At 51.2% G+C, this 25,947-nt stretch overlaps 1 protein-coding gene across 1 annotated transcript; it reads right to left on the bottom strand.

Annotated features, from left to right (window-relative positions):
- Window positions 1-4,131: 4,131 nt before the first annotated feature.
- On the bottom strand, window positions 4,132-23,329 carry ARHGAP25 (Rho GTPase activating protein 25). Its single transcript, XM_009984232.2, has 11 exons — window positions 23,269-23,329; window positions 18,355-18,548; window positions 16,054-16,141; window positions 15,496-15,615; window positions 11,895-12,102; window positions 9,023-9,155; window positions 7,980-8,053; window positions 7,291-7,412; window positions 6,343-6,542; window positions 5,252-5,829; window positions 4,132-4,536 (listed from the first exon to the last, which is right to left on the bottom strand). Exons 1-11 carry the CDS (start codon window positions 23,327-23,329, stop codon window positions 4,326-4,328), a joined length of 1,989 nt encoding a protein of 662 aa, XP_009982534.2. The 3' UTR covers window positions 4,132-4,325.
- Window positions 23,330-25,947: the final 2,618 nt, after the last annotated feature.

Below are 25,947 nucleotides of genomic sequence, written 5' to 3' on the forward strand. Positions count from 1 at the left end.
GGGGACTTTTTTTTCCTCCCTACCTTGGCGAACAGTTATTCATCCACGAACTCTCAATTTGGCAGTTTTTCCTTCTTAAAAGCAGCCTGTTTTGGGGGTATCTTTCAGCTCCCATGTAAAGCAAGGATGGACTGTGTTCCTCTGCCATTCCTGGGGAGAACAACATGTTCTCGCTGCGCTGCTGTCGTTTGTACAAGCCACCCGAAATAATGGCTGGGCACTTTGCCCACGCGTCCACCTCGCCTCCCACAACAACTTGCTATTTTATGCAGTAGCCAAGCTAAAAAAGGCAAGTTACCACCATGCCAAAAATGCAACTTTGATAAAATATGAGGGGATAAGTCAGCATAAGCATGACTGCCTCAGGATCCAAAGAGAATAACGTGGGAAGGATAATTTTACTTTCTTGCATCTCACGCCTACCAAACACCCGGGTACAACGAAGTGAATTCCTAAATGAATGCACTAAATACCTAAGAAGAGCAAATCAGATTTTTTGCTCTAGTGCAAAGAATGCTAGAGAGTGTGAGCAGGATTAAAATTATATCCTAAAAGATGACATATTTTCACCCCATAATGCATGGTTTAATAGTTTTGGATGCATTCAGATCTGAGGTTTTAATTGCTCTAACTTAGAAAGCCATATCCCATTCAAAGGGAAGGAAAATCCTAAGTATGTTTTGTGGGTTATCCTACACTCTCCCATCACCTTGAAGAGGATGGCCTTGTATCCTCTGGCTGTGCAGTGTGAGGGTTAAAGGGGGTGAAAACTGCCTTTTTGGCAGTTTCTGAGCCTACAATGCCCAGGACAGGGTTGAAACGGATCTTTCTACAGGCTTTATTCTTTATTCTCTACGATAGACAGTCTGTTGTACTTTTATATGATAGGAGTAGTATCACACTTTCTAGCATATCCAGAATCAATGTTTAAAGCCTGCTGAGCTGAAAAGCAGCCACCAAACATCCCTCCGTGGGTTTATAATGCCCCTTGCAGCACAGAGAAACAGCAGCCCCTGCTTCAGGAACAGGAAAGACTTTCTCTGCTCCTCCTTCCCCAAAAAGCTTCACGGCTTGGCTGCAAAAAGAGAGGGAGGAAGGAAATATAGGTCGTGCATTAGGCAGTTTTTAGGGCTCTCATGTTCTGGTGTTTCCAATAGAAGATCTGAAAGTGTATTAAATCCAGAGTAAGATTTGGGCATTGCCAGTATTCAGATGCAGACCTGGGTTTTGCTGGACTGAGCTGAGAGGATATACCCTCAGGGCTGAAAAGGATGCAAAGTTTCCACAGGTCTGGCATGGGCAGATCCATGCTTCTCTGTCTCTGGAAAAACCTCACTTATAAAAAAAGGAGAACTCTCCTTATCTTGCAGCACCCAACAGCAAAACCAACTCATAAGATGCCCACGTCGCTCTTTGAGGCTGTTCACTCTCCCCATGCACTTAGGAATTTCCAGCCCACCTGACCTTTGTTGGAAAGTCTGTTTTTTAAACATGACCACTATAAACACTCCAGATTTTAATGGGCAGAAGATCTTCAAAGAAGTGACTCTGATCTGCAGAAACAGTCTTGGTTTGACAGAGGTTATTTTGCCTATCTGCAGCGGAAGTGGAGGAATGCAAAGTTTATACTAAAATAACGTGCACTTGTCCTAATCACAGAGACTTCTGAGCCTCAGCCAAGCCTTTCCACGTCATCACACTCCTCTGCGTGCTGCGGAGGAATTATTTGCCTCTTCACACTTTTGATCTCTGCAGAAAGCAGCGTGTGGCATTTCCAGCGCAGATGTTCACAATGTTCCTCCTAGACTGATGGAGAAGTTTCTCCCTAAATGACTCCTGAGCCTCACGCCCAGATTGGTAATGAGTCCCTTGTAAAGGTAAAAAAATTAAATAAACGCTGAGGCAGCTCTGTTATGGTCATCTGAAATCACAGAAAAGACTCGTGAATGGGAACAGTTGCTCTGGAACGGTGGCAGGGGAAAGGCACCCTGCAAACCTCTTGATTTGGGTGTTGGGGAGAGGTGGGTCCCGTAGGCGCATGGTGGGAACTTTGACTTGCAGCACCAATGGTGTCAGTGGTGCTTGAAAGAGACAAAGGTGTCATCTCAGGATGCTGTAGCGCACAGGACATGCAGGTGATGGGGAAGGTGATGTTTGGGTAGCTCAGCTTTGGCAGTGGCTGAGCCCAGTGGAGGCCACACTCTCCTCCTTGGGCTCGTCTCTGCGACACCCAGCCCTCTGCAAGGCCATGGAGCTCCGCAGCAGGAGGTCCAGCACCACTGGTCCCACTGCTGGTCACCACCTGGAACTGTCATCCTCACCAAGATTTTAAATTACCGAGTTTCGATTTGAAACATTTTAATTAGATTTGGCCATTGCAAGAGCAGAGGACCTTGGCTGCGGGTCTTCTGGAAGGCACTGTGAGTTTGCATTAGCTCCATGCAGGCCTCCAGAAAAATTTGGTTCCCTGGTGTGAAGGTTTGTCGGCAGGACAGCGAGGAGCTGTGTGGTCTCTGGGGATCCTATGGAAAGGAAAAGCAGCCGGAGTCAGTCTATAGGTCCGATGAGCTGTTTATTGGTCAGATTCTTAAACGCAGCTCAACTTCCACAAAGCTCTCCTTCACCAGTGCTCTACACCGCAGCTGAGCGAAGGCGGGTTCGATCCACCAAGCTGGGTCTAAGGTTGAGGCAGAGGAGTCTGGTCTCCCCAGCAAGGCTGATAGCAGCAAGTGCTACATACCCAATATTGACTTTTATTCTCTAATAACATTTTCCAGCTCCCATCTCCCCTTTCTTCACGTAGTTTCCTGTGTTCCTTTGTCTCACCAGTTTGTTTGTCTTTGCAGGTTCTGCCGGGCAGGTCTGCAGCCTGTCCTGAGCTGAACTTTAGTATCACCAAAGCCAAATCCTCAGTAGCAGCAACCCCCCGTTGTTGGATCAACTTCACCATGCTTGGCACAGACCACGCGCTTGGTCCGAGACATCTCGCTTGAAAACTCCTGCAGGTCTCTGTGTTTTTCCCTTTTCTGTTCCCATGAAGGCCCCAGGCTGGACTGAGGCTCTTTGGTGTTGTTCCCCCTTCTTAATATAAGTGAGGAATGAGGATTTTTCTTGCAGAGTCCTGTTATTTTACTTCCTACACCAAAAGCTTCAGCAAATCGTGGCGCTGCTGGAAGGACAACTTGCTGGCAGGCAGTGGGAAAACAAGCAGACAAGTTTACTGATAGCCACACTGGCACCTTGAGACCTCTGGGTCCAGTTAGTCCGTACGCTGATGGCAGCAAGTGACAGGGAGAGGCCCAGTATCATCACTGGGGTGCAAACCCAGGTTTCTACCGAGGTGGCTGAGGAAATCCTGTTCTATGCTGATGAAAGGGCGAAAAACAAACATGGAGGTGGCAAATAAGTAAGCCCAGAACTGTTATTCCTTGAAAACTGTCCATCAGGGAAAAAGCAGAAGCTCCATGTTCTGTACCAGGTAAAGTTGCAGACTCCTTCTGCACGAGGAGCTCCAAGTATGGATGCATGAAAGTGCTCTCCAAAGCCTCACCAGCAGCTGTGCTGGGTTTATATACACACGGCTATAAGAAACAATGATTTCAAATAACTGACCAGCCACTTCACTAAAGAGGTTTTTGTGATATTGTGATTTTATATCTGGAGCCTCGACTTCGATGAGTCTGGCAGAGCACGGCAAGTGATGCTGTACGAGAGCTCCTCAGTGCACCTGATGGGCTGTTTGGACTTCTGGTGCTCTATAAGAGCAATAATCAACACTATGTGTTAATGTGAACACCTCGACCATGATGCTGACAGCATTTGCAGCCCACTACCCAGCACACTGCCTGATGGGCTGTGCCACCCCAGACCTCGAGGCTCTTCTGTCTCCCCCGATCCAGGATTTCTGAACTTTTGTTCCACTCAGAAGCACTGTGGGTATCTCCAGCAAGGAGCCAGCCGGCTGGCAGGAGGGATGCTTGCTGGTTCATTTTTGTAAAGGCATCATGTGTCCTTAACCTGAACTCCTGAGTGCAAGATATTCTGATCGAGCAGCAAGAAGTATTGGCCTGTTCTACAGGTAACTTGAGCAGCTGCGAGAGGAGTTAAAAAAAAAAAAACACTCTAAAAAAGCTAAAGAATATTTTTGAAATTTCCTGTTTCAGAACATAGACCAGCCTCCAACTTCTGGGCTCCTTCCTGCAAACCAGCCTGCAGTCGGTAGCAGAACACCAGACGATACAAGTCCCTGGCTCTGATCCTGCTTGGAAATTCCTGTAGATTCGTGCAGCTGCATTTTATGTCTGTGCACAATTGCATGTCTTCTTCTAGTTGGTTTTGGCATCAGTTTTGCACGTAGATTTAGCTAAGTTTTTTATCTCCTCCTCAAGCATCTTGTTTTTCTTCTCCATGTCCTCCCGTGAGCGCTCCACGTTCATCAACTTCAGCTCCAGTTGCTCAGACTTCTTTTTCTCCCTTTCAACGTCCTGATTCAGCCTCACCACTTTGGCCCAGACTTCATAGTTCTCCTTCTCGAGACTGCAAAGAGAAACGGAGCGTGAAAGGATTGGATCGGAAGAGTGCCGGGAAGTCATCGCTTTGCTCTTAAGGAGCCTGCCCTCTGTGGCTTTAAGCAACAAAATAAGCCAGAGGTGCTGTCCTGATCCCCTGACCCTCAATGGCCACATGACATGATGCAATAAATCAATATATAATAATGTGATAACAATATGTGAAGCTATAGTAACACTGCTGGTGACAACTAATGATGTAATAATGCTACTTCCGTGTTCTGGGTAGTATCATGGTAAATATTGTAGTAATAACCAGCATTATGACAGTGTAATCATTGCAGAAATACTACAGTGCCATACAGTGACGTAATAAGAACTATAGAGCATTAATATTGTAGTAATATAACATTAGTTATATTGGAAGTGTTCAAGGCCAGGTTGGATGAGGTTTTGGGCAACCTGGTGTAGTGGAGGGTGTCCCTGCCCATGGCAGGGGGGTTGGAACTGGATGATCTTTGAGGTCCCTTCCAACCCAAACCATTCCGTGATTCTATGATTAGCAACTGCGTCACAGGAGTACAGCACATGAGCAGTGACTTTTAGACAGCCCACTATAATGCTATATTTTATCATTTCATACTGGTAGGGTTACTGGTAATCAAAACTATGACACTACTGCTGTAAGAACATGAGCTGAAGACTTCACACTCTCCAGAAAGCAGCACTCTGCAGCACGTTACCTTTTAATTTGTTCCTCGTAGACATTTTTCTGTACCTCCATTTCTTTTTCCAGCTTCAGGATCATGTTTTGCAGGAACTCCTTGCTCTCCTGATCAGTCTCGGAGACCTCGGCGGTGCTGCTGGTGGGACTGGCTGTTTCCTTTGGCTGATGGCTGGGGCTGGGGCAGGATGCAAATTCCTTATCAGAGCCGCTGCTCGAAGGTCTGGGGCTGGAGCTGCTGCCTTCCCCACTTTCTGTCTGGGGGGTTGGAACATTATCATAGGTCGAAGCCCGGTGAAGGTCGAGCAGCTTAAAAAGATCATGAGACAACGTTCTCTTGTGTCCATCAGGGCCCACGGGGCGCACGCTGCTCCCAGGGGAGCTCTTCCAAAAGTCACCGGCAAATATGTCGTTTTTGTCGTTGCTGCCTTTCTGCCCCAGAGGAGCAGCTGCCAGGGAAGATTTCCTGTTAGGTAAAGTTTGAGTTCTTTTCCTTGACTGCATTTTCCATGTTCCCAGTGTGTCTTTGGACTCGTTATCTTCTCCGAGCACACTTGAGCTCGCAGCTGGGGCGCCGCTGGCTCGCGGGTCGTCCCTCTGTAACACAGACCCGTGGCATTAGCACAGCCTCGTCCCGCGGCGTGGCCAGAGACAGGCTGCAGCAACTGCTGTGGCTGCAATATTTACAAAAAGCACGCTTTACGTGCTAAAAGGAATGGCCACAAGTTTTCCCCAAAAAATTATTTCGGGTTGCACCATGTTTTCTGTTAAAAAGAACTTTTTTCAGAGATTCTCTCCTTCTGAGAAAAGCCTTTACTCCTCAGTGTTTTCACTTCACCAGCATGAACTGAAAAGGTTTCATCTATTCTGCCTTTAGCTAAAAAACTTTAGGTGTTTCCATTTTCTCCAGAACGGCAGATTTTCCACAGCAAAGTGGAAAATTTATCTGCATCATTTTCCTGATGTAGATATTCCAGGGATGACAGTTACAGCTCTTCTCTGTTAATAGCAAGCGCTCTCAGTGGCTAACTGACTTGTTAGATCCCATAATAATCAACCACACATTTATTAAATTTATGTTCTATTATTTCTCTGAAGATCTAACCTTACCATTTGCCTTTGGGTCAAGCTCTCCACCCTGGGCACCGCAGGGTCCTCTGCAGCATCCCAGCCCACGGAGCTGCGCGGGATGGGGGCCTTCTTCTCACTTTTTGGGGCAGGTGGGGAGGGTGGCACATCCTTGGACGGGGGAAAGAGGTCTGCATGGTCACTTATCATCACAGTCATCACTTTCTGGATCTGTGGTGTGCCTGGAAGACATTAGAGATCTGTCACCAGCACACCCAATGCAATGGGCTTTCTTCCACCCACACTTGCATTTTCGGCTTGGTCTTTCTTCATCTTATGGAGATGCACATAGTAATGCAGGTGAAGACAAGGAGCATGATCATAAAACCAAATAAAGGGAGGGATTTTTATATCACTCCAGAAGAACAGGAGTAGTAGACCACAGAGCAACAAAGATGGGAGTCTGCTCAGCTGCACCAAGCCACAAATTGTGCTGCTTTGGCTCGACAAGCAAACTACAAGTATCAGTTATACCAACAGGGATATGAGTATCTGGACCATTTGCATGTGATGTCTGTAGAGCAGAGCAGTCTTTGGCCTCAAAACATTTCTTCTGCTAGTTCTGCCACATCTGTCCTTGCCCACGGGATTACAGATTGGCTCAGCTAAACAGTAATTTCTTTTGAGTTTCTTTTGTTTCTCTAAGAATTTCACACCTTCCTGCTCTGGGCTAAAGAAAGATAATTTCATCAAATTCCTGAATAGTTTGAAATCTACAGAGGGAACATACAGTGCAACTCTTGAGGGATTTTTGTCACCATTATCACATTTATAGCCTAATACATGGCTTTACCCTGCTGTACTTACTATGCCCAGGCACATGTCTGGCTTATATCCGTGGTTCTACCGTAGAAAATTTTTAATTTCAAGATTGTGGATGCAACTGAGTGTTTCAGCATGTCGGGTGCTCCTATCAGGAGTCCCTTTTACCTCTCATAATAATTGCAGGATCCTCTATCCTGGGTCTGATGAGGTTCACTCCAATCACTGTTGCCAGGTTATCCACACTCATCTTGTTGACACTAGAGTTCAACTGTATTTCATGTAGAAACCTGCCAGAATCCAAGGCAAATATTTCAAGTCAGAGAAGGAAGACTGCAAAGAGCCTTACACACCCACTGCTATAAAATCCTGATTAATCCATCCAGCTTTTCCTCTAAGTCCCCAGGACAGAAACATACAGTTGTCTTATCACTGTGAACTGGAGCTAGGTCTTATTGGTATCAGTAGAAAAACCACGTGATGAGATGCTCACTCAAAAAAAAATCAAAAAGGAGGGGAAAAACCCCATCTAATATTTAGGAACCACAGAAAAATCACCCAGGCTGGGTGAAACCCGACAGTTTTGTTGCACAAGGCTTTGTCTAGAAAAACTCCATTTGATTTTAATTCTCAGGGATTCATAAGTGAGTTTTAGGGCAGGCATTTATGCTCAGACATGGTCAAGGTGTTTATCCCTATGGCTGAAACGGTCCCTTCACAAAAGTCAGGATCTGGTGCCTTGAGGGGAACCAAAACACGGCTGCTGTCACTAGAGGGCTCAGCCTCAGCCTTTGGGATGATATTTCCACTCGCCAACACCAAATCTGAGCTGTTTATACCTCGTGCAGACGACTGACCTGCAGATATAGCTGAGGAGGTTGTAGTTGTCTCTGGGAAGGAGGGACAGTTGCTTGAGGAGCTCCTGATGGCCCTAAATGCAAGGTAAGAAACAGCTCTATAAAGATTCACAGATGCACACGGACTCAAGAGTGGCTCTTGGTCACTCCATCCATCCCTGCATGGTCTCACCTCTTGGCATTTGCTCGCCGTGGAAATTACATTTCTCTGGCAGACCAAGCATGGACATGGAGAAGGTTTTGTACAGAGCTCAGCAAGAAGCAGCAGCCCGTTGCCCAGCACTGCTGCTGCCACGGCAGCAAAGGGAAGAGCGGGGTTCCCGCCGGCCCAGCACGTGTGTGATGAGCGGGTCATGCCTCATCTGCCTGCATTTCTTGCACAGAAACTTCTAGGACATTTGTAACTCCAAAGATCCTGAAGTGAAACAACCTACAAGAAACATTTGCCCTTGAAACACAGGGCTGACCACTGCTGTCCCCAGAGCTCATGCCACCGAGGAGATCTGCCTTCTTTTCCTGGGTTTAGGAACAGCATCAGTGAATTGTTTTTTCCCTGGGGGGAGTGTGGCTTCTTTTCCACAAAATATACAGTTAGGAAAAGACAGTTCCCATCTGTTTCTCACTTCTCTCTCTTGCAAATCCCACTTCCTTCCTCGGTCTCACCCAGAGCCTTCTGCCAGCTCCGCTTTCAGCTGAGGCTGGGGGGGGCTGCAGGAGGTTGGGTTTCCTTCCTCCCTGGGTTTTCACACTCGTTGTTTGCTGCAAGGCTTCAATGAAAAGAAGTGCTGAGCAGCTTTTAGATCTGCTCCAGAAATTTAAGCTTTAAAATGGATAAACCCATGTTGTGAAGTCACGTTGTGGGCTTTGGGAGATTTTGTCTTTTTAATTTTTTAATTCTCTCCTCCCAGATTTCGAAGCTCAGTAATTGCACAGCTCATAATGCACAGCTAAAATATGCACCTGGTGTCTCCAGCTCACAAAGTCCTGGCACTGAAGCACAGCTAATTTTAAGGCCAGAAGGAGAGAAACGAACACATCTCTACCTTTGCCTCCTCCGCATCCAGCGCCTGACCGCACAGCAGGAAATCCTCGTACTGCATCCAGGGCACCACGGGCTCGGGGAGCTCCCGCAGGTAGAGTTTGAACAGAGAGGCCACGGTGTGCACATCGGTGTCCCTGCAACGTGCAAAGAGCCACTCACGTGAAACTCGCACCCAGCTGGTGAGCAAACCCTCCCCTGCTCTGGGAGCATGAGATCACAGTGACAGGACACGGGGCAATGGCTTTCAACTGGCAGAGGGGAGATTTCCATGAGATCTAAGGAAGAAATTTTTTACATTGAGGGTGGTGATGCACTGGAGCAGGTTGCACAGAGAAGCTGTGGCTGCCCCATCCCTGGAAGTGTTCCAGGCCAGGTTGGATGGGGCTTGGAGCAACCTGGTGTGGTGGAAGATGTCCCTGCCCATGGCAGGGGGGTTGGAAGTAGATGATCTTTGAGGTCCCTTCCAACCCAAACCAGTCTGTGATTCGATGATTCCATTATACCTAAGCTCTGTGTACAGATGCAGGAGACAGAAACATGTAAAGAGATGCTAAAGCAAGCTGGGGGGATCCACAGGGCACCCCGAGCCAGGGAATGGCCGCAGCTGGCAGGAAAGTCCATGCTTGGTGGAGATTTCCCCACCGTGGGGCTGGCAGGTCCCCAGTGTCCGTAACTGGGCTGAGCCTTCCCAGCCCGTTCGACTCACGCGGATCCGCACGCCAATGTCTGGCGTTCACGTGTTTGGGCGGCGTTCCCGCTCCGCGCGGAGCCGGCGACGCTTGCCTGGGCTTTCCAAGATTAACAGCAATTACTGAAGATGTTCTGCTGGGACAGATGTTTGCAGCTTTGCATACCATATAGTTTACATTATGTCAAAAGGACACTGTCAAGACCGTAAGCCGCTAATTTGACCTACCTTGAAGTCGCTAAACTGTTATAAACTTTCAGCAAAAATGCCTCAGGTCATTTATTTTTAGGATTGGTCGGGTTTTTTAAAATACTATTATTTTTAACAAAGACACATAACCATAGAGCAACTTCTTCAGAGACATATTTTTGCAGGGCCTGCCAATACACACCATTAGGCATCCTGGCTGCCTGGGCTGCAACAGCAGCTTTGCAATGCTGCCCATCCAATCCTGCCACACTTGTGCAGGCAAGTGTGCCTGTGCAAACCCACACAGGGTGCAAAGAAGGTGCTGAAGGTCAAGCCAGCATCTTGCATCATTCAGGTCGCTGGAAACCCCACTATTTGCCTTCCTCCTCACTAAGAAAATGTTTTGGTTGAAGTGCATGACTAACATCGCCGGGCGCTGGGAAAAGGGCCAAACTCCCTCGCTGTGCCCCGCTGCAAAACACAGTTCTACAAAAAAATAATAAAAAAAGCTGCTTCACCTTCCTATGACCCCCATACAGGTTACAACAGGAGGGCTCTCAGCAGGACTTTGGCACCCAGAAAGCAAGAAATATTCAGCTGTAAAAGCAACGGTCGGGATGGTTATGCTCCCAGAACGGCTATGGCTCTACCTGGCACAGCACAGGCATTATTTAAGTAAAAGGGCTGGGTTTGTCCTAACAAAGCTGCATAAAGCTGGGTAAAAGCAGGAAAAGTTTTGCAGCCAGGGACTGGCCTGTGAATACACAGACGAAGCCCCTGCACGCTCTTCAGGCAAACTGTTTTGCACAGAATTCCAGGGAAGCTCCTGGGTTTGGGTGCTTCCCTCCCACAAGCACCCCAGATTTTCCTGGCGGCTCTCAGAGCTCAGGTGATGCCACCTGGGGCAGCTCCTGGGTCCAAATAGACGGGGCATCACCACAGCTGGCATCAAGCAGCCTCGTACATGCACAGCAGCCTGGGCGCTCCTGGTCTCTGCTGCGGTGGGCAGGGCAGGAATCAAACCCAAAAGCCTCACTTTTGGTGCCGTGAAAAGGCTGGACTCACTTTTCCTTTCCCCCAGCACAGGGTTTACTGTTTTCACCAGTGCAAACTGGTGAGTAAAGCCCTGGAGCAGCCTGCACAAGTGAGTAGGGGAGACTGGGCAATGCCTTATGCAACCGGGGCCAAAAGCAAGGGGTTAAACCCTGACTTGGGGGTAGGGACAGGTGGGAAACCTCCTTGGAGATAACGAGGCACTTGCAGGGGCAGCTGGTCTGCCAGCCATCAAGGCAGGGCTTTGCAAAGGGATGCACGGGGGTTTGCCTTCCTTCTCCCTTTGCACAGGACGTGGCAGAGGGGGCAGCAGCAAATGTCTCTCTCCAAAACCTCTCTGAGCCCTACAGTCGGCTCTCTCAGCTGTAGGGACTTTGCCTTTTCCCTTTAGCCCTGCAGAGGAAGGGGGTTGGGAGGACGCGGCCTCGCAGCAGCCAGAATCTCGCTCCCATCTGCATATGGGGAGGTCTGGAGAAGTAATGAGAGGAAAATATCATGACTTGATGTTTTCTGTATCCTTTTTGTTCCCTTTTTCCTTGCTGGTGGTGAAAGAAGTAACTTCTACTGTGTGTGTCAGGGTGTTCTCTGAGCTTATTTGTGATCCTCTGCTTGCTCTCCTTTTTCTAAACCTCTGTCCTTAGTTGATGGGCTATGTAGGCTCTTCCTTTGCCTCATTCCTTGGCTGCTCCTGCAAATGATAATTGTTGTGTGGGGCCAGGATTTTCCTAAAAGCTTTCCTTTGTTTCCATTCATCTCATCTTGGCACCCTCTGATACTGCTTTGCCCCCATATGGGGTTTCTGCTGAATCCTCTCTCCTTGTCAAGCCCTTCTGGAGGGTCCAAGTTTCCCGCAGGGCACTGCTGGGGTCTCCGGGGGGTTAGAGAGGCAGATTTTGGGGTATGTGAGACCTAGTTGGGTAGGAGAGGGGGAATCCAGTATTACCGGTCAAAGGATGGTCTTTCCCCAGCATCAAACGCGTCTCTGAGCTGTTTCACCAGGTTGTCCTGGCCGGGGAGGCGGAAGATGCCCTCCTCGCTCACGCCGTGCTCCCGGATGAACTCGGCACACTTCTGCACCAGGATGGGGACCTGCTGCTGCCCAAACTTCTGCTCGTAGGCCATGGTCTCTGCCAAGCGCTGGCCGAACACCACTAGGGAAAGGACAGAGAGGTCAGAGGAGCCCCAAAGCTTTGCCAAAGGGGCACGTTACCTGCCCAAGTGCATCAGGTGCAAATGTGACAGCAGCACCTGCTTTTCTGGTAGCAAAGGAGCTACAAGAAGCCTGCAAACCAGGGGAAAGCAGCACTTCTTCCAAAGAAAATAATAACAGCAAAATGAAGCCTTGTTCCTCCTCCAAATAATTAACAGTTCTCAAAATGATTCAAATCAAGCAGTCAGCCTTGGGTTTTGCTGTGCCTTTTGCCTGCCTTGAGCAGGGTGCTGGTACAGGGGGAGACAGGAACAGCAAAAAGGCTGATGCATGGGGGCAGGGAGAGAAGGCAAGCTCATCACACAAAGGTGAAGGGTACAGAAAGCACAGGAGACCACCAAGAAATAAGAAAAGCAGCCTTGCAGAGCTTTGGAGCTGGAAATCTTACTGATTTAATTGCTTTTCTTCCCCTCTCCTCTCACCCTCCAGAAACTCCCCTGTGCAAAGAGCAGCAGTATTTCGCAGCGGGCGGTACCTTTCCTTCGGAGCAACGGCTTTTTCCTCCTGAACTCGCAGCAAAAGAAGAACTCGAAGGTGGGAAGGCAGCAGCCAGCATCCCAGCTCTTCCTCCTCGGAGCCTGGGGCATGGTAAGAGCACACAAATCCCAACTCGAACTGACCCTGGGATATTAATGGGAAAGGGTCCTATGGGTCTCTACCATATTTTTGCCCCAGAAATGCCTGTGATGTGTTCACCTCGTGCTCTGAAGGCTGAAATAATCCCTGTGCATCTTCCAGACCAGGAAAATGCAAGTAAATGCTCTCATCTGGAACCATAAGGCTTGTTGGCACCTGCCCGATCGTGGTGGTTTTTCATTTATGACTTGCTTACACTTTTAAATAATGAATTTAAACCTGTCATTGTGCACAGTAAAAGCAAATAGCTTTTTTTTTCCCCTCTCTGCTTTGGTAGCTGATAATGACTTGTTTATTTAACTGCAAGCTGGCAGATTTGTTAATTTGGGAATACCTCCCTGTGGCCAATGTGACACCCATGCCAGACCCCCAGCAGGCTGCTGTTGGAGGGTGGCAGCCAGCCCTGCAAAACCCCTCTGAGATGATGGAGATGTTTTTGCAGTTGCTTCACACTTTGCAGCTGCTCAGCTTTTTGGTGTGCAACAAACTCACAACTAGCTGGGTCACTTGGGGCTGCTTCCAGGGGGGCTCTTGCCAAAACCTCTACTGTGCAGCGTGTTGCTTCAAAAGTGCACGTTGCCTCAGCTTGTACTGAAGCCAAAAACCTAAAGCATGAAGTTTTGGCGTCTGTTAACCTGTGTATTGACATAAAACGCAGCTCCATAGCACCTGACTTCTCTCCTATCCTCAGGGCTCTGTGTACTACCATAAATTTACATTTTTCTATTGTATAAGGTCACTTTATGTAGCTGGAAGAAACTGGCAGCCTCCTAAGTTGAAGTGAGAATCAGATGTGAAGTTGTTATTATATATTAGAGCCAGGTGGGGCAGTGCCCTGAAAATTTCTGGCTCATGCATTCCTAATTTCAGATGAGTAATGCTGCCTCCCCCAGGGCACAGCACGTTTCAGTTTAGAGGCAGAAAACACCAGGGTTGCAGACAAAAACCAGCTGTGTGGTCATTTAGGTGATGCTTCTCTGTGCCTGTGGCAGGGTCACAGTGAGCTCAAACTGGCAGCACCTGCTTGTCTCAGCTGCTGTGGTTGGTACGAACACAGGAGCTATGGGAGACCAGAGCTCCATCATGCTTGTTCTATACAGCTGAAGGACATGGACCCTGTAAAAATAGAAATAGTCAGGGCAGAGCACAGAGGGAGGGAGGAGGGGCTCAGGATGACCATTCAGGTTAGTGCTCTTTTGGAAGAGAGCTAAAGAGCCTCCCAGCCCTGTTTCATTGGTGGATCTTGCTTATAGGAGTTCATCCTTATAGGGAAAGTCTGGATAGGTCCTGCACATGGGTTGGGGCAATGCCAAGCACAAGTACAGGCTGGGCAGAGAATGGATGGAGAGCAGCTCCGAGGAGAAGGGCTTGGGGGTGCTGGGTGATGAGAAGCTCACCATGAGCTGGCACCGTGCGCTGGCAGCCCAGAGAGCCAACCGTGTCCTGGGCTGCACCCAGAGCAGCGTGGGCAGCAGGGCGAGGGAGGGGATTCTGCCCCTCTGCTCTGCTCTCCTGAGACCCCCCTGCAGTGCTGCCTTCAGCTCTGGGGTCCCCAACAGCAGAAGGACTCGGAGCTGTTGGAGCGGGGCCAGAGGAGGCCACAGAGATGCTCCGAGGGCTGGAGCACCTCTGCTCTGGAGACAGGCTGGGAGAGTTGGGGCTGTTCAGCCTGGAGAAGAGAAGGCTCCAGGGAGACCTTCCAGCACCTTCCAGTGCCTAAAGGGGCTCCAAGAAAGCTGGAGAGGGGCTTTGGACAAGGGTGGGGAGTGACAGGACATGGGGAAACGGCTTTAAACTGGAAGAGGGGAGATTTCCATGAGATCTAAGGCAGAAATTCTTCCCTCCGAGGGTGCTGAGACACTGGCACAGGTTGCCCACAGAAGGTGTGGCTGCCCCATCCCTGGAAGTGTTCAAGGCCAGGTTGGATGGGGCTTTGAGCAACCTGGTGTAGTGGAGGGTGTCCCTGCCCATGGCAGGGGGTTGGAACTGGATGATCTTGAAGGTCCCTTCCAACACAGACCAGTCTGTGATTCTATGATAGTTCATCCTTATAGGAAAAGTGGCTGGAGTGACCTTTCCTGCCTCCTTTGTGGGCTTTGCCTGTGGTGGCAAATTTATGGTGTGCACCTTTCTGATCAATTCGTGTTTTATACTTCCCTGACCACAATTTCGTAACGGTATAAAGGCATGTCCCAGGGGGCTGGAAGCAAGGATCCCATAAAGCCTTGCCTGCCTGTAGGGAGGGCTGTTGCCTGGCCAAGGCAGACTCTGCGGAGAAAGTGGGGGCAAAAGGGCTGGGCCAAGCAAGAGAAGCTGGAAGAAAAGCAAAGCAAGGAAACTGGCGGGTGAAAGGCAAGATTTTTCAGTGCTTTATCCTTGAATACAAGTTGTTTTCAAGAACAACGTTTTCCGGGGTCAATAAGTCAATGAGGAAGTTTGCAAAAGAGGTTGAAACCAGCCCAGAAATCTTCATCCACGCATGGCTGCCCTGTCCTTAACACTGCTCATGCTTGCAGCAGACCCAACACCACAGGCTCTGGTCTAGGAGTAGGTTTCCAAGGCATTGCAGGTTACAATCACAACAGCTTCCTTTTCCAGTTCCAAGGATTTCTGAGCCCAGCTTTGAAAACCTTGCACAAAAGCACTGCAGATATGATAGGAAATGACTTCTCCAAGAGCTGTCCCTGCTCCCCATTACCTCCTGACGCTGACCCCAGCACTCGTCGGATGGATTTAACCCATTCCTCCATCTCAGACTGGGAATTAGCCATGAGCACACAGGTGTCCTGCCCTGTGCGGTTCTGGTCTCCAGAGAACCCTGTGGAAAAAAAAAAAAAAACAACCAAACTTTACTCATCATTTGTAGAGAGGATTGGAGGAGGAAAGACACATTCTTGTTTTCTTCAATAAATGCTTTTGGCCCCAAACTTCCCCATTAATGTTTATTTGGCTGCGAAGAGCAGCGCTCTTAGGTTTCACCCTTGCTGAAGGTCTGCAAGAAAGGAACAGAAACTGCTCCATGTTGCAGCTTGGCAAAGCTCCTCGGCCTGGGACATGGGCACTGACACGGGGCCCTCCTCCAGCCCTGCCATGTGAATATGGAAAGCAAGGCACCAGTTTTCCCGTGCAACGCAGCGCCGAGGGCACTTTGAAAAGAAGTGGCAGCAGAAGAACCAGCAAAAGGACTTGCCCAAATGATTTTGAGTGAACAGTCCAGCCTGAAAGTGTGTAACAAAGAGGAGTGAAGCATCCTTACCTGGGATGATTTCAAAGATAAATTTCCCTCCTTCCTCTGGGTTGCTGGCCACCTCCTTGATGGTGCTTCCCTGGAGAGACAGGCAGCCCTAGGACAAAGCAGAGCAGGAGCTGCAAATACCAGTGTCCCATCTCTGGGAGACTGGGACTACCATGTGCCAGCGCTGAGGATCGAAGTCCTCCTTTCAAACAGAGTGCAGGAACTGGTGGCCTATACATATATTTACATATATACACTAGTAATGACTTTTCAAATGATAAGGGATGCTGCTTAAATGCCAGTTTTTCTGATGAAGTGATTCTCAGAGTAAAAAAACTGTTTATTTTGCTCATTCCTTTTTTCCTCCCTTCTCATGTGTTTTTAGCCCCTGTTGGGAGCGGAAGGAGAAGGGACTGGGCAAAAAACTGGAGCATCCTGTTTCTGCCACACTGGAGCAGGAAAAAACTATTCCTTTAACACAGCATCACTTAAAACTAAAAACCGAACTCGAAGTTTGCAGGAGAGGAGTTGAGAAAAAGAAGAAAATAAAAAAGCAAAGTGGAAAACAGCTGTTTCTTTTGGACCTCCCTTTCCCCAGCTGCTGTGGTGAGCACAGGCAGCTGGTCCCCACTGGAGAGGATGGGTGTGGAGCAGCCAGGGCCCATGGGGGCTGAGCAGGGGTGAGTCAGCACCAGAGGCCCCCCCCCAGCGCAGGAAATGAGGCTGCTCTACAGAAATGAAGATTCTCAGCAATTTCAGCCTCCTGAAAGCCACTGGGCTCCTGCGAGCAACGAGGACCGTCAGCACTCCAAAAGCCTGAATTGCAGCTCTATCCGTCCGGGTCGTTGATGGGATCAGAGAGCTTTGAAATGACCCAGGATGGTGCACCAGGGTCATGGCAAGAGCTTCAAAAAGCACCATGAACAGCAATAAGCCTTTTACAGCACTTTCTGCTTCTACATGACACTTACAACCAGTGAGGCTGCTCCTCCAAGTCGCCCCTGAAACGGGGCAAAGCCAGAAAAAGGACCTGGATCCCACTGGGCTTAGCCCTGTGCTTTCACCTCAAGGATCTACTGGTCACTTTCCCTTTACAAGCGTTTTCTGTCTTGAGATTAGTTTTGCTACCAGTAACAATTTGTACAGAGAATGGCTTCTCAGGCAATGGGGAGAACCTTTCCCTGGAACTTCTCAAAACAAGGAAAAGACAGTGGATATTCAAAAAGTAAGTTACTGTACGGAGGAAATGGTTGAAAAACTAAAACATTGTCCACATAAATTGGAAAAAGAACCTGATTTCTTCCTGGCAAGTGTATGACAATGCACACTCTGAGAAAAGGTTTATACAGGTGAGACAGAGGGCTGGTTACGAGCCAGAAGGGCTGAAGATGGTTGATGCTGCCAGAGGGCTGCGGGCATCGGGCACTGGTACAAACATTTAAATCACCCCCAAGTGGGTGATCACAGCCCTGTTTTGCACAAAGGGCTGGGTGCACGTTGTGCTCTCCTGGGGATCACAAAAAGCACCAGGACTGACATGAACCGGAGCGTTCAGCAGATTTCAAGCCTTTTCCTTTAGAGGAAAGGCAGCGGGGCAGGTTTCCTCTGGCTGCTCTGGGTGGACTGGGATGGCAGCTGAATAGCACAAACTGCATCTGCACCACTGAGCCTTCTGCAAAGGATGGGGCTGGGCCAGGATGGGATGCAAACCCGGAGGGTGGAGGGAGTTCCTTTCCTTATCCATCCAGCTGCCCTCTCCTGTGGCAAGAGGTCCTAAGGAAGCAGCTGCCCTTTGCTGTCGTCTGTCCAGCCCACAGCCCTGCCATGAGGTCTGTCTCGAGCAGATCCTCACACCCAGGCTATGCTGAAAGTCCTGCTTGTTTGTTCCCAGAAGCATCCAGAACGATGCTTTTCCTACCAAGTGCCTGGTTGAAACCTTTCTCAAAGCTCCCATCGTCTTGTGCATCCATTGCTGCACCTGCTGTCATGAAAGTGCCGGTGTTCCGAGATCTTTTTCTCCCCAGCCTGTTTCTGCTGACTTGGAGAATGACAGCAATTTCCTGGTTGGCAACTGGTGGGTTTTTTTCCAGCATCTCATTACTTGGGCACAGACGGACCAAGCCCCCAGCAGGGCTTGCAAGCGCTTTAAGAATTTAAGTGCATGGACGATTCTGATCAGGATATTTCATCTCTGTTAACTGCCCAAAGGCAGAAAATCTCTTCAACACCCTCCTCCAGCCTCATCCCAAACCATTTCCCTCCGAGCAAAGTCACAAGAAAGGAGAGACTGAGGACCAGAAAAGCCCAGCAGCCTCGTCCTACCTGGGGTTTGGCATCATCCTCATCCTTGTAGTAGTAAAGCTGCTGACCCCTGAGCACGAAGTAGCGCTGCTGCCAGTTCTTGACGATGGAGCGCTGCTTCTTCAGCCAGCCGATCTTCAGGGGCCGCTCCAGCGGGTTGGGGGAGGCCGGCCGGGCGCCCGCCGCCTCGCCGCTCATCACGCTCTTGGAGCGGGCTGCCAAGGAAAGAGAGGGGTGGGCTGGTGGGGATGCCCAGGGACGAGCTGCCAGCAGACCCCTGTCCCCAGGGCTGATTTAAGCTACGACGGCGAGAGCGGCTCTCTGCCCCTCCGCCGAGCAAACTGGCTAGAGTTTATAAAGGAAGTGGCTGCAGTATCTGGCAGTATGTGCTTCCTTTTTCCTGCGTGGGAGTAATTGTCTTGCAAGTGAGAAGAAAATCATTAGCTTTTTTTTTTTTTTTTTTCTAATGGGAGTGTGTATTTATATCCACCCCAAACAGCCTGCAGCAGTGATAGCAGAATGTCCCAGCCTGGCTTGAAAAAAAAACCAAATTATTTGGAAACTGGAGTTTTGCTCTGGGAGAGCCTTGCCTGATGCTTCCAATGGGGCAATTCTCACACAGTGAGGCTGGAAAGTCTCCAAGAGGTGAAAAATTGCTGGTGTGAATGTACCAGCTGGGCAGAGCCCTGTCTCCTGTTTGCATCGCATAGACAAGAGCCATTGGTGCCACTGCCTTTTCCAGGGACAGGCAGCCCTGTGGCACCACTAAATGCTTCTGTGATAGTGGATGCTTTGGGAGGGACTGTTCCCACATGGGATACTTTGGGTTTTGCCTCTGGACTGGGCACTGCTGGACCTCAGTGCCAGCCCAGCTGGGTAGGGTTAGCATTTATGGTCGCAGGACAAAAATAGTTAGATGACTCCAGGGAATTCAGCTTCACTGATCTCTGCACGTAGTGATTTCCTGGAGTCTTACGTCTCCCCTGGTAAAATGGAGCTGATGGCACCTGGCTGGGTCTTGTGGGTGAGAGTGGGGCAGGATTCGGGCCCCTGAGCTGAGCAGAGGCCGTTCAAGCTGAGCCAGGGCCACGAGGGAGGAAGGGCGGTGCGATGCCGTGGGACGGGGGAAGCTGCGGCAGCCCCGTATCTCTGCCCCCAGATGCCCACTTTTCCCCGAGCTGGTCAGCGGAGCAGAGAGCTGCGAAAGCTGCGTGAGATACGAGCGTCGATGAACCCTGACGTGGACCTGAGTGCAAAGGACAAGTTTAAAAAAGGAGAAAATTAAAAATCACCCGCCGCTGCCTTGTGATGTTTGGGACGGATGCATCCCGCGCCTGAGTGGGTGTTCCCACTGCACAGATGCCCACCAGGACATGAGCCTGCAAAACATTTTGCAGTCGGTGCCAAGCGGTTTGCAGTTGCTTCAGAGGTCGGGGTGCTGCAGGTCAAGAGAATGCACAGCTTCCCCTTCCAAAATCCCCTGGAGCAAGAAACCCCACTGCCTTTTGCCTTCATCCTTTGGAGCCGGGCACTCTGAGCTCACCTCTCCACTACAAACCTGTCCCAGGATTGCAAATCCCTCTCCAAAAATCAAAACGGATTGTGAATCCAAAAACGAGTCTTCAAACACAGTGAGGATGCAGCTGGTGTCCCAACGTGTGCTGATGTGGGATGCCCCGTGCGGAGGATGTGGTTGCAAGCAAGGACCTTCAGAAGGGGTTTGCCAGCCAGCTCCCCTGGAAAACGCTGGTCCCAGGGATTACCCTGGTGCAAAAACCAAAATGGGGTTTCCAAATTGCACCTCAAGCTGCAGGCAGCTTCTTTGCTCTTTGCCAAAACATCTGCCCTACTCAAATCTCACAAACATGAATATGATTCTCCGTAAACTCCTCGCAAGCAGCATCGCTCCTCGCCTTAAATCATGTTCCCTCATGTCTGGCAGCTGCCGCCGACTCCTTGGGGGTGAGGATTTTTGGGGAATGATCTGCAGGGGTGGAGCAGCCGCCGGGAGGATGGAGGCTACTGGGTGCAGGGAGCTGCTGCCTCCCGCAAGCGCTTTGCTCTGCAGAAACCACAGCCCGTTGCCGAAGAGCAAACCTTGAGCGGGCTGGCTCCAAACCAGCCGTGTTCTGCAGAAAGCAGCGCTCCGACGAGCCAGCGCTCCGGTGCTTCCCCAAATTTGGCTGTGTGTTCTCCCATCTGATCACAGGACCTCACCTCCCCATGGATGAACCAGAGATGCTGATTTTCACGCTGTTTAATTGGCACTAACGTTTGCAGGGGGAGGGCTCCGTGCCAAGCACCGGTGACCGCAAGGGCTTAATCTGAAGTGAAGCTGCTGCAATGAAGCTTACAGGGTCCGACTCACACCCAAATGGGTGGAAAACAGGGATGTGTCTCCATCCACCAGCTCCATGTTCAGCCTTCCCCAAAGGGCTCAGCCCAGCAGCACAGGTATTCCAGCAGCACAAGACTTGAAAGGAGAAATCATGTCTTTTATTAAAAACGCAACGTTTTACTCCCTTTTATCGGAGATATTAATCTCCCTCTAAGCTCATCAGGGCCCTGCACCATGGAAAGGAAGTGACCCAGCAGGCACTGCTACCCAGGGTTTCCTCCTGCTCTCAGCCTTGAGCTTAAATTGCCCAATTCTTACTGGAAATAAGGTTTACCCTCTCCCTCTTTGCAGCTTTTTCCAGATGCATACGCCATGTGGGTTCAGAGGGGTGCACTCGGGTCCCCCTTTCTTTAGTATCGGCCGTTCTGAATCGCCAGACTCGAGGTGCAACCAGAGGCTTGTGCTGAGCGATGGCCCAGCCGCGCTCACGCGCATCAACGTGCACCAGCGCGAACGTGCAGGTGCATTTTCCCTCGGCACGAGGGAAAATTAAGTTAAGGCCAAAACTACAGTTTCTTGCAGGATGCTTCTTACCCACGAAGGGAGCACTCCCCAACCGCCGTCCCCACCGCCGGGGGCGTGGGGAGGGAGCTGGGGTGGGGAGCGTGGCTTGGCAGACAGCGAGGCTATTTTTGCCCAGCGGAAAGTTTTCTGCACTCGCAAGCCCAGATCGACCAAGGCTGTGGCTCCCTCCCTCACCACTTTTCGAGTTTCCACCTTTTGTGGCCGGCGTGACGCCCAGCCCACATGTGATGAGCAGCTGAAGGTTTTACGCGGGGCTGGGGCGAAGCTTTTTCCCTGGCTCTCGCCAGGGTGGTCCAGCACTTGCCGTCATCTCCTCCCTCGCCAACGCGTCCCTGCCACGCTTGGCCCTGCTCCTCCTTGCCGCTCTCGCAGGGCAGAAAAGAGCCACGAAGAGCAAATGTGGTGCCCCCCGAAGCATTTCCTGCAGTAACCGCCTCCGAAGTTGAATGTTTCCTCCTAAACATCCTCGTTCTTCCTCCTGCCCTGGGGACCGGCCGCATCAGGGTGCCCGTGTCTTGCTACTTGCTCTCCCAAAAGAGGAGCCCTGCAAAGGGTGAGTTGCAGGAGAAATTGCATTGAGTGCCACCATGATATCCACACTGACGCTGGCTCCTGCTCCAAATCCTTGTCTTGGGCAAGAGCTCTCCCTGCATCCCTTTGGACCTGCCCCGCAGGAGGGACGTCGGGTACTTGAAATAAAAGACAGTAAAAGTGCAAGTGTGACAACAGGTTTTGCAAAGAAAATTGCAAATGCAATTATGTCCTCCGTTGAAATAAATAACTCTGCCTTTTGCTCAGCACGAGGAAGTGCACAGGGGTCAGCACACTGTGCTGGGGCTTAGAAAAGCTGCGTGTGCCACGGCCACGGCGGGGGACGAGGAGGGGGAAGTGCCCTGAAGGCAGGAGGAGCCAGCGAGGGTGGTGGTGACTGATTTGTAAATATTTTCCGCAAGCGAGTCACATCCCTGCTGCACCCCTGAAGACGGCAGCAGCTGGTCCCTGCAGCCAGAAACCCCGAAGCGTGAGACGAGTCGCAGCACTGAGCTGTGCCCGACGCTCGGGTCTCTGCACACCCCCCCACCCTCATCTCACGGCCTCGCAGCAGCTGCAAAAAGCACCCAGGATTTCATCACAAGCAGATTTTCTTGGAAAAGGCAATTCCTGGTAACAACACAGGTTCAAGCCCGTGTCCCGTCTCCACCCTCTCTGCTCCCCAGCAGCCTCGGTGTCCCTTGGCCTTTTTTTTCTGAGCTATCAATTGAATTTACCCACTGCTCTGCAGCCTCTGTGCAAAGAATATTAATTATCCTAAGAAGGGGCAATGCACAGCTCCAGGGTGCTTCTATGACAACTAGATATTTTGGCCCCAGAGCCCACCGTAGGGATCCCTCACTCCTCCCCAGGGTGGTTTTCATGCTGGAGATGGATCCCAGGGCAGAGGAGAGCCATGCAAAGCCCGGGCAGAGGCAGGAGACAAGCCAAGAAATCACACAATGAAGCCACCCTGTGGCACAGAGCCCGGCGTGGGCATCACAGGGCTCTTCACCATCAGCAAGAGGAAACCAGTGACGTCAGGGTGGGCGAAGAAACCTGAGCAAGAGCGAGATTTCTTCCTCCAGCCTGCACCGCTTGGCCTGCACTTCACCTCCTGCAAGGCTTGAGCCAGCAGAACAACCCTGGGAGGTTTAAATCCCCCCAGACCTGGATCCTGGGCGGGCAGCAGCCCCTGCTGCCAGGTCCCCCCCAGTCCCACCCTACGGAGCCCGCCCCTGCCCCGGCCGCGCTCCCGCAGCATCCCTGGGGACGACTCTGCGAATCACTTCTCGCCAACCATTTGCAAATCACCTGCTGGCTTGAAAGCAGCAGCAGGGCAGCAGGTGCCCCCACCGAGGCCAGAGGTGGGTCGGGGTCCGGGCCGGAGCCGGAATCGCGGCTGGGCTGGGCCCCGGACACCCCGGCAGCCCCTGAAAGGCTGGAGCACAAACGAGGACACAAAGAAACAGTCACGGTACCTATTTTTGCAGCATCCATTTTCAGGTTGAAATCCCAGTTCCGTGGCAGCTTGAGGGACATTTTGGTTCAGAAGGGGCTTTTTTTTTTTGTTGGTTTTTTTTTTTGGAGGGGGAGCTTGCTTTTAGGAGACAGGCTGAAACGAAGCTCGGATGGTCTCGTGGGGCTCCTGTGCCCAGGGTGCGATCCCCCCCCCGAAGAGCGACGGCTCGGCAAGGGTTGATTTGCCAACGTACTTCCTCCTCCTTCCTCTGCGAGCGGCTGTGAACCACCCCATAAAAGTCCTTTCCTGCCCCGCTTCCCCGCGCAGCCTTCGTCTTGCCACCCCGACAACGCCGGGGCGACGCAGCCCTCGTTGCTCCCCCCTTTTTGCTCCAAACTTCGGCCGAGGCGGAGACGCCGCAGCCCAGCCCCGGCCCGCGCCGAAACGTGGCTGCCCGGCGTCGCCCGGCGCTGCTCCCCGCGCTCCTCGCTGCATTTGAGGAAGTGGGTGTCCGTCCCGGTGCCGCTGGCGCGCGAGAAAAGCGCTCGCTGAAGGGCACGACCCAGTACGGATTTTTGGGAAATGTTTTGCTGGGCAGAGCAGGATGGGGCGCAGGTGGCCACGGCCAAATGTCATGGAACGGCGTCTCCGAACGTCCTAAAGCATCCTGGGCAACGTGGGTGCCTTTGGCATTTTCTAACCACAACTGCCGTGTAGCTCCTACAACTGACGTCGGGTTTTCACATCCACGTTGCGACAGCGGCGCGAGCGACGCGGGGACGAGGTGAGGCTGCTCCTGGAGGAAAGGCTGGGGGTATCAGAGCAGATCTGTGGGCACAGACCCCACCAGGACCACTGGATCAAGCAAAAGCCCTTTCCCTGCTCGCAGCGTTGGGTGTATCCTGTTCCACGGCATTTACTGCTGGTTTTCCACCTGCCAGGCAGGAGAGAAGAAACAGCTCGATGCAAGGAAGGGCTGTTGCACTCACAGACACCCAAATGGAGCAAAAAGCAGCGAAGGCAGCTGCAAGACATGGCAGCAGGACCCATGGGGCTAACGGGGGGCTCCAGCCCCACTTCCCTCCCGTACTGGGAAAGTCCAGGCTCTGCAGAGAGGGAAGTTGCCCTGGACAGAAGCAGAACCAGCAGCGTGGGGAGCGCAGGGGGCCGAAAGAGGACGTGGCCGTCGGTTCCCGTTCTGATTTGCAGCCCAGCGATGCCAGGGATGCGCCCAGCCGCTTGCAAAGGCTTTGTCTGTCTTCCGTGCCGCAGCGTGAATCAGGGATGTGGCGCTCAGGGAAGGAGCTGGAGCCTGCCCGGTCGCAGGGGGGGACCCTGGTGGGTTAGTTTGGGTTAATCGCAGCAGAAAAATGAATTTGTTGCTTCCAACAGTGCCTGGAGCCAGCTCGGAGATCCCTGGCTCACACATTCCACTGCCGAAAGTCTGGGGAACGTGACGGTGTGGAAGGCAGAGCTGTGGCGACGGAGCAGCCCAGCACGTACCCGAGCCCGGACTAGATCAACCCCCATATCCTGCTCTGGACCCAAACTGCCTGAGTTAACTCCCCTTCTGCTGCACCCCGAGCAGAGGGCCCTGAACGAGCCCTGAATTTAGCATCACTTTTTTCTCTTCTTCATCATGCCTGCAGAAAGCCATAGGAGCTCTGGGGGTTCATCCGTCCGGATCCTTTTTTTTGTCTTCAACCTGTTTTTTTTTACGAAAGCAGCAGCTCGTGAGCAGCCGCCTCTCCCCACCTGCCCGTGCGAACAGGATATGACATGGCACTTCCCCCTCCTCGAGAAAGGAAACAGCAAGTGTTTGAGCCCAAAATCGTGTGATTCAGCCCGAAGTTGTGTGGCTACACTGCAGCAGCTCAGCCCGCTCTGGCACCCTGAAACAGCGAACAGAGAGCTGTTTCTGCTGCTGCCCGCTTGCTCCCATCAGGTACCTGGTGGCTGTCTCTGGGTTCGGGAAAGGACATCACAAGATTGGGGTTTTTTTTCCTTAGCAATCAAGCCAGGCAGTCTGTTCCTGAACCAAATCATAGAATCACAGACTGGTTTGGGTTGGAAGGGACCTCAAAGATCATCCAGTTCCAACCCCCCTGCCATGGGCAGGGACACCTTCCCCTACGCCAGGTTGCCCAAAGCCCCATCCAACCTGGCCTGGAACACTTCCAGGGATGGGGCAGCCACAGCTTCTCTGGGCAACCTGTGCCAGCGCCTCACCACCCTCAGAGGGAAGAATTTCTTCCCTATATCCAATATTAATCTCCCCTCTTCCAGTTTAAAGCCATTGTCCCATGTCCTGTCACTCCACACCCTTGTCCAAAGCCCCTCTCCAGCTTTCTTGGAGCCCCTTTAGGCACTGGAAGGTGCTGGAAGGTCTCCCCGGAGCCTTCTCTTCTCCAGGCTGAACAGCCCCAACTCTCTCAGCCTGGCTTCATAGGAATGCCCCAGGATAACTTAAAAGGGGCAAATCTCAGCCCATGAAGTTGTTTGTTTTGTTTTCACATCCCTCTTCTATCAGGATCTCATGGAAAATGTGTCTGGACAGAGACCTGCTCGCACAGACCCAGCCTTGGTTTGAGGCTTATTGTCTTTCTGGGTACAGAGCACAGCTGGCACCAGGAGTTCCACTGGGAATTCGCAGTTTTTGGTGTTTGATTGAATTCAATCGGCACAGGACAGGGAGAAA

The sequence above is a fragment of the Tauraco erythrolophus genome, chromosome 29 (assembly GCF_009769465.1).
Source record: "Tauraco erythrolophus isolate bTauEry1 chromosome 29, bTauEry1.pri, whole genome shotgun sequence".
Classification (NCBI taxonomy): Eukaryota; Metazoa; Chordata; class Aves; order Musophagiformes; family Musophagidae; genus Tauraco; species Tauraco erythrolophus.

Bases quoted from the DNA above. Each gene is read 5' to 3' on its own strand.
- ARHGAP25 (XM_009984232.2), bottom strand. From the start codon at position 23,329: ATGTCCCTCAAGCTGCCACGGAACTGGGATTTCAACCTGAAAATGGAT. The intron at 8,054-9,022 runs GTAGAGATGTGT...CCTTGCATTTAG, and splicing joins TGGATGCGGAGGAGGCAAAG to GGCCATCAGGAGCTCCTCAA. The intron at 7,413-7,979 runs GTCAGTCGTCTG...GGATTCTGGCAG, and splicing joins CTCCTCAGCTATATCTGCAG to GTTTCTACATGAAATACAGT.